The 11429-nt window shown below is 45.5% G+C and overlaps 1 protein-coding gene across 1 annotated transcript in view; it reads right to left on the reverse strand.

Moving 5' to 3' along the window:
• The window catches only part of MTNR1B (melatonin receptor 1B), a 24500-nt gene extending 13246 nt beyond the window's left edge, over positions 1–11254 (reverse strand). Inside the window, 4 exon segments of the mRNA XM_008591633.1 lie at positions 3543–3666; positions 3668–3848; positions 10794–10907; positions 11166–11254. Of these exon segments, the coding sequence (XP_008589855.1) occupies positions 3543–3666; positions 3668–3848; positions 10794–10907; positions 11166–11254 (508 nt within the window).
• Between the last annotated feature and the right edge of the window lie 175 nt (positions 11255–11429).

An 11429-nucleotide genomic window follows, 5' to 3' on the forward strand; every position in this document is an offset into this window, starting at 1 on the left:
GATGGAGGGCAGTCACTGCAGGCAGGTGATTACATGGCAGAGGAGGGAGAGCGGTCTGGACACTATGGACAGAGTTTGCTCAGGAGATGGTGAGGGTGTAAAATCAGGGCAGAGTGGCGAGAGCAGGAAAGGGGGAAACAGAAATACTATAAGGCCAAGTCATTAGGACTTGTGGAATGTCAGAGTAGAAGGACCAGGATGACTCCCAGGGTTCAGGTATTTGGGAGATGAAGAGAGGAAGCAGATCCAAAAGCTAGCATCAGGTACGCGAGGGAATGGCAGGTCCCACAGAGAGTGGTCCTTAGTGTCCCACACAGCACAAGGAGCATTTCCAAGGACCCCAGAGGACTTAGGAGGGCATAGGAGGTGAATAGGCAGAGTCCATGGATATAAACTGCACATTAAGACGTCGGGCTGAGAAGCGGAGGAGGAGGTAGTAAGGAAGTTAGAAGGAGACATAAAATCAAGGAAGAGACTTTTTTTTTTTTCTTTTAAAATAGGAGACTGTATGCGGGGTGGGGGGATGCTGAGAGGAAAGAGACACGGGTTGAAAATACAGAAAAGAGAGAAGAATCCTGAAGGAGGAATGCTACAGAAGAGGAAGAGGAAGAGATTTAGGAAAAAAACAAATAAAAAATGCAGGGATTAATATTAGCGAGGTCTAGATCAAGAGTCAGAGCAGCATGGGTGGGCATGAGGAAAAGTCCTCAAATGCTCGCAGGAAAGTCCAAAGTGTGGCAAGTCCCTGGAAGCACACTGTGACACGTGTGAAGTGCCAACCCAATGCCATGTGCTGTGCAAGGCTCTGGAAACACAACAAAGAGTGAACACGCCAGGCCTTACCTTCTGAGTTGGGTCAGTCCCCTGAACCTGTCTCCTGCCGTCCCTCCATTCCTCCCTGTCTTCCTTTTTCTAGTGCAGTCTCTGAAAACGTCAACCCACCGCATGCAGCAACAGAAGCTGCAGACAGGGTAGCCCTGAAAAAATAGGACAATTAATCTAATCACTTACCCTGCTATCAGGAACATCCCTGTTATGAATGACAAGAATTCAAAGCCCCACAGAGGAAGTGGGTTTGTAAGTCAAGTAACGGATACTTAATGTTGCCTTAGAAAAATGCTGTGTTATCAGTATGGGCTGTGTATCTTGATTACTGGAAATATATATAATCTTACTGTCACAGTCCTAATTTCTTAACACCAGAGAATTCAAGAGCCAGACTTAAGTACAGAAAGGTCTGAGATAAGTGTTTCTTAAAGTATGTACAAATTCTCCAGTAAGAGAAGGCCTGATAAAGAGTCAAATGGGTGCTAACTATTCAAAGCACTGTAGGTTTTTAAGAGCTTTTTGAAATCTCACTCTGCCAAGGTTATTTTGTTTAAGTCAATACTATGATTTTTGTAATATAAGACAATTGACTATCACCAATAAAGCCAGCAGTCATATAAGAACTAGTGAAATTGAATGACTGCAGCAGCCAACAATGTGGCAGGAATAAATGTCATTTAGATATAGTGTTAAAAGTTTTTTTCTGGTGCTGGGCTGTAGCAGACATCAGGAGGTAGAAAGGATAGAATGGAAGATGTGCCAACAACGTAACATGCTCATTCCCCTCCCTGGCCACACTCTCAAATCAATAAGACTGCTGTGGGCCCTGCCAGGAGCACAGAAGAGGCCAGCTCTGAGTATGATGGGGGAGGAAGGGGGTGCTTTTCTCCCTCAGGCAGAAGGAGACAGCACCCACTACCCTCGACCACCTGTCTCACGGTAGGCAACTCAAATTACTGAGCAGCCTCAGCCCGCCAGGCCTTCTCTAAACACTCAGTAAGTTAGGGAGAAAAGGGGCCAGTGTCAGGACCTGGAGGGCCCCGCGCTCCCGCAGGGGGGACAGCCAGGAGCTGTCCCCCTTCTGCCTCCCCGGGCAGGAAATGAATGTGTGAGGCTGCTGTGATTGACAATATGATCAAACATACTACATACAGTTTTCTAATCATAATCTGCACTTTCCTAATATGTAAACCTTTCTTCAAAGGACACAATGACATCTTTAAAAAGGTATTCCAGGTAATATTAACCCAACACCACTGAAATGACTCAGAAAGCTTACTTCTTAATAACATTACATTTCCTAAATGATGGCTAGAAGCTCACAGTTTTGCTTTTCAGATAAAAATCCTTGAGTCACAGGACCACACAAAATATATACCATATAACTATTTATTTAAAATGGCCTTTCTGAATAGTCTGAGTCCTTAGAAAAGCATTTTTAAGCTACACAATTGGCTTTCCACTGCTATCTTTCCATTTTAATTCACTTTAATATTTGAGTTGCCCTCCTTAGGCCCACGTTGGGAAATTACAAATTAACAAACAGTTCACTGAGCTCCTTCCCAAGCTGAAATGGGGATGAAGTAATGTCCTTTTTCTGAGAGCAGGACCAACGCTATTTAAAAGGCGGGAAAATGTGGGAGGGGCTGGGAGGAGCCAGGCTAACTGCAAAGTTAGCTTATGTACTGTTGGCTTGCTTGCATTGGCTAATAACTCGTGGCACGGTGATCAGGCAACTGAGTTGCCTCGCTTGTGGCTTTAAAAACCTAAAGTAAAAAAAAAAAAAAACGGCTCATCCCGGCACTGGCACTCTGAATTGGCTGGTGCAGTCCGGCAGCTGGCAATAAAAGGTTTTTTTTTTTTTTTTTTTCCTTTTCCATATCGGTCTCCGAGGGTGATTTCTCCCAACGCCTATAACAGTGAACACACTCCAATGACCCATCAGGGCCAGAGTTCAGATACTCCCTCCTTCTGATTTTGTTCCTTCGCAGACCTAAGATCGGAGAATTGAAATAAGAGTGGGTTGAAAGGGGAAAAATATTTTCAGAATTGCAATATGATTTAGCCAAATCATTGTTTCAATTTTTGCAGTCAATTCCACTAATACCCTGTCTTCAGAAAAGACCACTTTATCTCAGCAATTGACTTCAGTCCAAGCAGAGCCTGCGATTTCTGCACTTATACTCAGTTGGAACTGGCTCTTCAGACGACCCTGGACAAAAAGCCCACCTGAAAGCTTCCATTGATTCACTCATTCTTTCAGCAAGTGTTTTCTAACCACTACTGTGAAGCCACAGTGCGTGACAGGGGAGGGAGAGAGGTGTCAAACGTGGTGAGCTTTCTGTGGCCGGATGGGGCACTATTTGCAACGGCATAAACTAGAGTGGACGGGTAGCTACGACGTCCAGCCGCGTGGGATCCTATGGCGCCGGCGCCCTGCCAAAAAGTACGCAAGAAAAGCTTTGCCCAATTCGCGCTGGCACTACTGTGTCAAGTGCGTCCCGGGCAGCTGCTAGAGGCGGGCGCCAGAACCGCTGCACGTCGGGGAAGGCAACTCACCCTAGCTTCTGAGTGCAGAACCAAACTTAGGAACTTGGTTAGAGTGAAGGGAATGGGGCACCAGGGACAGAGAGCAAAAGGCTGTGGATCGCAGGTCAGGGTCAAGACCAGAGGGCAGGGAAGGGACTGACCCCAGCAGCTGGAGTGGCGCTCACCTGCGCTGCGGAGCTTGGGGTTCCTGAGCACCGAGAAGATGACCATGAGGTTGCCCGCGAGGTCCACGGCGGTGGTGACGATGAGCACGGCGGATAGTGTGGGTGCCACCCACGGAGGCCTGGGGGGTCCCCGAGGGCCGCGTGCTGCCCGCCCCGGACCAGCCCGGGCGCACGTCCGGCCCGCCGGCGTCGCAGCAGTTAGCGAAAGAGCCATTCTCTGGAATCGCGGACCCCCCGGCGCCGCCCCGGATCGCCGCAGGACGCGCAGTGCTGAGCGGGGCGCTCCCGCCCGCTTCCCTGCCCAGCCTGAGCAGAGAGGAAGGAGGCCAGTGGGGAGGGAGCTAGAGAAGATCATTACTGAAGCGTGGGCGGGGGTGGAGAAGGTGGACTTGGAGTGCAGGCGGTGCAGAAGGGGGTGCGACTCAGTCTGCGTCCCTCAGCGGCGCGCTCTGCAACAGCGGGACGGCGCCACCGGCGCAGCCGCCCGGCGCGCAGCGCGTGCCTCGCCTGCTTCAGGCCGAGGAGCGTGTCTGGCCTCTGTCCCTGAGCAGCCCGCCACGCCAGAGACTCCGCATTTCCTCCCAAGCAGGGTGGAGTGTCACACTCTCAGGAGCTGCGGAGAAAAGCGAACCTGCGCTATTTATTGCGCACGAGCTGTGTATCATGGGAGGCGCTGGTGATGTCTCTGCTGTGTCCTCTTTACAAAGCCAATACTTTAACAGACGTATAAACATCTGTTTAAACACAATACTCAAACAGACGTATGGTCAATACTGGGGGTTATCAAAATATGGTTTTTGGAGGATTTACAAGAAGAGTGAGGCAAAATTAACTGGAAATAAGGAATTCAGGTGCCCCCATTATTGGAAATGTTTGAGTGCTAACTGTGAAAATAATAGCTTATTTCTTTTGGGGGTTAATTTGATGCCAAGCACCGTCTCAAACATTTTTCACACTCACTAAAATCACTAAAGTCAAAATGACTGATAATCCGACATTTGGTGAGGAAGTGAAGCAATGGAACCCTCCTATGTTGCTTTATGAGACTGCAAGATGGTACAGCCACTTTAAAGAGCCGTTTGTTAGTTCCTTCTAAAGTCGAACATATACCTGTCCTACGACCAGAAATTCCATGTGAAAATGAAAATATATCTTCATTAAAAAAAAAATTGTACAAGAATGTCCGGAGCAGCCTTATTTATAATAGCCCAAACCTGGACATAATCCAACTCTGCATCAGCAGAAGAGTGGGCAAACAAACTGCGGTATATCCATGCCATGGAACACTGCTTGGCAATAAAACCTACCGATCTACACAACAGCATGGATTAATCTCAAAAATTATATTGAAGAAAATAAGCCAGATACCAAAAAGTGCCTATCATATGATCCATTTATATGCAGTCCAAAATTAGGAAAAAATTAATCTGTTGTGATAAAAATCAGCACAGTGGTTGCCTATGGGGGTGAAGTTTGACTGGAAATGAGCTCAAAATAACTTCTGGGATGTTATTTTTATATATGTTATTTTATGTAAATTATGCTCTCCCAATCCCCCCCCCCCCCCCCCCCTTCCTTCTTTTTTTTTTATAATTTTTTTTTTTTTTTTTTTGTTTTTTATAAGATAGAATCCCCCCCCCCCCCCCCCCCTTCCTTCTTTTTTTTTTATAATTTTTTTTTTTTTTTTTTTGTTTTTTATAAGATAGAATCCCCCCCCCCCCCCCCCCCTTCCTTCTTTTTTTTTTATAATTTTTTTTTTTTTTTTTTTGTTTTTTATAAGATAGAATCCCCCCCCCCCCCCCCCCCGCCAAAAAAAGAAAAAAGAAAAAGAAAAATTCGCAAACAAAAAGGAAGGATGCAGTGGTGAGGGAGGTGGAGAAGGAGTGGTCAATGAAAGCAGAAAACTCCCTGAGAGGTGAGCTCATCTAGAGCCCAAGGAAGGAATACTACCTTTAGGGGAGAGAGGAGCAGAAGCCAGGTGCAAATTCGGAAGTGCTTCTGGACTGCTGTGAGGACATGAGGGTGTTCCTCTCTGGCTTCTGTATTCTCAGAGTTTGGGGCTACTTCATTAGCCTCATTCAGGGGAAGAGAGAATGGGAGATTTAAAGATAGGAGAAGTATGAAGTATTGTTCCAGAAAGTACTGGCTGTTGGCTAGGAAAGCACAAAGGGTGTGTTGGGGGAGCGAATGTCCCTGTGCTGCGAAAGAGTGTGGCTTTAAACGAAGCCAGTCAGCCCGGTTGGAGGTTGTTAATTGGCAACTCAGAGCAGCTCAGGACAGGCAAGGAGAAGGCAGAGCGAACCCTCAGTTAGGGCTGGGGTTGCCAGGTGGGAGTAGATAACACAAGAAAGTGCAAGGGCCTGATAGGCAGATGGACCCTGGGGTTAAAGTTAACTGGATGATGAGGAAACAGAGAGGCTGATGGGCTGTGAGCAAGAGGGAAATCAAGGGATCGGAGGCCCTCGAATTCAAAGAACTGTGGTGAATGAATTAAAAATAACAAGTTGTGGTATTTAAGGAGTGACTTGTTTGAAACGGATTTCTGAGGGCCGCAGATTCTGTTGCTGTGAAGAATTATGTGAGTGGGTCCCTGGAGGAAGGTGGAGGAAAAGGTTGTTAGAGATGAGATTGTCAGGGAACTGAGAAGTCAGGGGGTGGGCATTATGGTAGTGTGAGAAAAGGAAAGTAGTCAGGAGGCAAATCCCCAATGAATGAAGAGGAATAACCAGTGGGTTCATAGGAGAACAACAGAGAAAAGGAGAAAGAGGCACAGCTGGACAGTGTGAGGGTCATGGGGCTTCTTCAGGAAGAAGGCACAGCCATGCCTTCTCTCTCTTACATGTGCAAACACATAGTGGTGCTTCTCTGGCTTTCAGTGGCCCTCATAGCAATATGTTGAATATGCTATAAATTGCCTTAGTCCAGACATACACTCTAATAACACACATTTGGTTAATTGGGCATGAAACATAGGAATTTGCCCTGCACTGCCCTGGAATGTGATTGTCCACTTTGCCTATATCAAAAATAGTGTTTCTCAAGACCCATGGGCACCAGGAATTGGGGCAATCGTCTACTTAAGAAGTCAGTTCTGATGACTGGTCAGGCTGTGCCTTAATTAACAGGGCAGGGGAATGGTACAGCCACTTTGGAAGACAGTTTGGTGGTTTCTTACAAAACTAAACATACTCTTACTGTACAATCCAGAAGTCACACTCCTTAAGATTTATCCAAATGAGTTGAAAACTTTGTCCGTACATAAACTTGCACACAGATGTTTATAGCAGATTTATCCACACTTGCCAAATTTGGTAACAACCAAACTGTCCTTCAGCAGATGAATGGATAAACTGTGGCATATCCAGACAATGAAATATTATTCAGCACTAAAAAGAAATGACCTATCAAGCCATGAAAAGACATGGGGAGACATTAAATATTACTAAATGAAGGAAGCCCATCTGAAAGGGATATACACAGCATGATTTCAAATATATGACATTCTGGAAAAGGCAAAAACTATGGAGACAGTAAAAAGATCAGTGATTTCCAGGAGTTTGGAGGGAAAGAAAAGATGGACAGACAGAACACAGAAAATTTTTAGGGCAGTGAAACTATTCTGTGTGATACTATAATGGTAAATACATGTCATTATACATTTGTTAAAACCTATAGAATGTACACCATCAAGAGTAAACCTTAAAGTAAACTATGGACTTTGGGTGCTAATAATGTGTCCATGTAGGTTCATGACTTGTAACAAATGTAGCACCATTGCAAGAAATTGACAGTAGGGGAGGCTGTGTACATGAGGGGCCAAGGGGTATATGGGAACTCTCTATACACTTAATTTTGCTGTGAACCTGAAACTGCTCTAAAAAATAAAGTCTATTTAAAAGAAAGTGTTGATGCTAGGAAGGATGAAATGCTCCAATGCTTGCACATCCTCGGCCAAAACAAAATCCCCCTCCCTATCAACAAGACAAACTAAAGTAAATCTAGAGAGAAAGTCCTGATGGTGCAGGGGTTGGAGCCATGACGCCTGAGTGATAGAGAGCTCCAATGCTTGCACATCCTCGGCCAAAACAAAATCCCCCTCCCTATCAACAAGACAAACTGAAGTAAATCTAGAGATAAAGTCCTGATGGTGCAGGGGTTGGAGCCATGACGCCTGAGTGATAGAGAGTGGTGCCCAGATTTAGGAGAGAGTATCACATTCAAGTAACTGAGAAGATGTCCTAGAAGATGTGAGCTCAGGGATTGGGTTGAAGCAGCGGGCAGGAACTTGGTAGGTAGGTCTCCAAAGCCACACTGAGGACTCTGCACTTGATCTCAAGTACAGTGGAATCTGTTGAGAGCTTTGCCAGATATCTGTACCCTGCCCTGAGGACTTTTTCCATCTTCCCTTCCAATGGACAGAGCATCTACTGCAGAAAGCAGTTCCTTCATTGACATCCAAGTGTGGAAGAGTGGTGACTGCTTCAAATGTTCCAGGCTAATGGCCTCTTCAGGAAAAAGGATTCTTTTCACAATAGGTGAAACCAGAAGTTGCTGCCAATAATGAAATGAAATTATATGGGAGCAAAACCAAACCTTGGAGAAAGGAAGAGAGAGACAAAGGAGAGACATTCAAGATTCATAGATGGTTTCTTAACAAAATAAGTCAACATTTTGAACACCTATCTAGTCTCCTAGGATTACAAAAATGAGCAGGACTGGTTTTCTTTATACCTGCCCCCAAGTTCAAGCTCAAATCAATATCTGCCCATAGAAGTTCAGTTTCCTGCTTCCCACGATAATAGTTTTCCCTCCAGATAGTACTTGAAACCTTTCCCAAACCACATTCAACCAGGCCATCCTGTGTCTTCTCTCAACAGCTCTGTGAGGTCTGGGAGGTGGGAATGATTGATCCGGCTGGAAAAGAAGGAAACAGACTCTCAGAGATAAGCAACTTGCGAAGGCTGGTGACTGACATTGAGTGTCCAGCTGTCTAAAATAATCCACTTCTTTTACTAAATGTATGACAGCTTTTATTCCCTCTGTATAAAATATACAACATATATAAAGAATATAAGCAGAATATTCTTTGGAGAACCACTTGCAATGTGGCTGAAACAACCACTTGCCCTGTTAATAATATTGTAAGCAATGACAATCACAGCCATAAATAATATATTGAGTGTTTACTCTTCATCAGACATGTGGGACCTATGGATTGTTTTTGTTTAATCCTTTCAACATCTCTATGAGATGAATACTATCTGTATTAGTCCACTTTCTGTCACTGATATCAGAATACCTGAAACTGAGTAATTTATAAGAAAATGAAATTTATTTCTTATAGTTTTGGAGGCTAGGAAATCCAAGGTTGAGGGGGCACATCTGGTGAGGGCATTCACGGTGGGACTCTCCAGAGTCCCATGACAACACAGAGTATCACATAGTGAGGGCTGAGCAAGAGCATTTTTCCACATGCTTCCTTCCTGTCCTTATAAAGCCCACAGTCTACTTCCTGATAATACATTGAACCCTTATCCCATTAACCAATTCATGAGGGCATAGTCCTCACAACACAATCACCTCTTAAAGCTCCTGCTTTTCAATACCACATTAGGGGTTAAGTTCCAACATAGTACCACTACTGTGAACTGTGAAAAAACTCAGAACTAGAGAGGTTAAAAAACCTGCCCAAGGATTCCCAGCCAGTGGTGTGAGCCAGGATTGGAAGCTAGGCTGTCTGATTCCAAAATCTGGTGCAGTTTTGCTCTTACAATGGATAATATTAAAACCTCTGGACTCTTCTCTACCTTAAGAGGACAGGGAGGCTCAACAATATTGGGCAGGTTGAACCCTGGGAAAAGATGTAATAAGACTCCAGATGTTCCTTCTGTCAGCTTTGAAAAAGATAGTCTTTATAAAAAAAAAAAAAAAAAAAAAAAAATCACTCCACTGCCTAGCATTGTGAAGCTGCTCTAATCTTTTCCTGAAGAAAAAACCAAAAGAACCAAAAAACTGGGCAATCTTCCTGGCATTTCCCAGCACATGCCCAGGGCAGAAACCACTCAGGTGATCCTGCGACCAAGCCAAATAGGCAGGGTCAGAGCAGGTAAGTTCTCCACTGCTGGTTGCATGGTGTTTATCTTTTCTGACTTTTTCTTTCCCTTCATGGGAAACAGTGAGAGTCACTGTCCTGGTTATTTCTGATTTGTATCTAACCTAACAGCTCAATATTCAAGCAGAAAGACCTGACCTCTCGAAATACACCAAATCCTGAGTAAGCCAGGCCAGTGTTTCACTATTATCACACCCTGTCTGGATTAGATTATTTAGCAAATACCATATATATATATTTAAGCACATAGATTTACTTACATATAAATTATATATAATGACAATTTTTAGCTTTTGTTTTATTGAAAGTATTTAAACAATAGTTTACAGTTTATAAGAACAGCATACTTTCTCATAAAGATAAATTATAAGCCAAAAATCATAAGCAAAAAATTTCAAGTGAAAGGGCTACATCAAGGTTGCAAAGGTTTTGAGTTCTACAGATGAAAATTTATTTTGGAATCTTGGGCCGGCCCAGTGGCGCACTGGATAGTGCGCCGCTTGGGAGGCGCGGCCGCCCGAGGGTTCGGATCCCACATACAGACCGGCTCCCGCTCACTGGCTGAGCGAGGCGTGGGAGCAACACCGAGGTTTGCAATCCCGTTGCCGGTCCCTGGTCCGGTACGGGGGCAACACTGAGGGTTGCGATCCGTTGCCGGACATGGAAAAAAAAAGACAAAAATAATTTAAAAAAATAAAAAAAATTTATTTTGGAATCTTAATGCTTGTTTTTAAAACCTGGGGAGGTCAGAGCACAGCCTTGTAACACCAAGGTCAAGGGTTCTGATCCCCTGGCCAGCTGCCAAAAATAAATAAATATATAAATAAAATAAAACCTGGGGGTGAGGGGACCCAGCCATAGATCATGTGGCTCCACCTCCAAGAGCAGAGGGTGCTAAGTTAGAGTCTTGGTGCCTGGGCTGGCTGGGCTGTGTAACCAGCCTCCTCTCTTGGGGATCAGACTTAATCTATCCCTGGGGACCCTGCAGAGATGCCATTAGCAGAGCAGTCTTCTTCCCCAGACACTGGCTTGCAAATCCTTAGGAACTATGGGCCTCAATCGTTGTCAGGACTAATTTACAAGAAGCCCAGCCACCACCATCAGCACCTGCATCCCTCCCTAGGCTCCCTAGGCCTTACCTGGGCCACACAGTTGCCAGCCTCCATGGGAGTGGGGGTGGGGGGTTGTTCATGCTGTCTCCAGTCAGGTTCCCCTGCTGGATGTCCTTTACAGACATGTTCTTCACTTTAAACCTACGTTGTCATCAGGCAGGGTGTCAGCTAGGGTCTCATGGAGCATTGCCACAGATTTGGCCTCAGTGGTGACATTGCTGGGGACAAAGGTGATCACCACCCTGATTTCAGGAAGCCAGTCTCCACATGGCCCACTGCACAGTGCTGATGGGAAAAGGGACTCAGAGTCCCAGACACACACAGGGAAGACCTGTCCCCACCCTAAACTCCCAGTCTCAGAGGGACCCTTTCTTCTCTAAGTTCCTGATGCTTCCCCACTTGAAAATGAGATGCCCAGTGGTGGTGGACTGGCCAGAGTCCACGTGGCAGATGACAATGATAGTGACAGGGGACTCCTCCTTGCCCATGGCAGTAGGTCTACTTGAGTCGCTGCTGGACACCAGGCAGTGAGGCTGAATCCTTCCAAGCCTGTCTCCTTCCTCTGCCTCCACTCTGCTCCTGGCCGGCTCCCTCCCCCACCCCCCACTTCAGTGCTCAGCTTAGAGTCTGGACATGGGAGGTTAAACTGAAGAGTAAAGCTGA

The sequence above is a fragment of the Galeopterus variegatus genome, unplaced genomic scaffold (genome assembly GCF_000696425.1).
Source record: "Galeopterus variegatus unplaced genomic scaffold, G_variegatus-3.0.2 Scaffold7093, whole genome shotgun sequence".
Taxonomy (NCBI): Eukaryota; Metazoa; Chordata; class Mammalia; order Dermoptera; family Cynocephalidae; genus Galeopterus; species Galeopterus variegatus.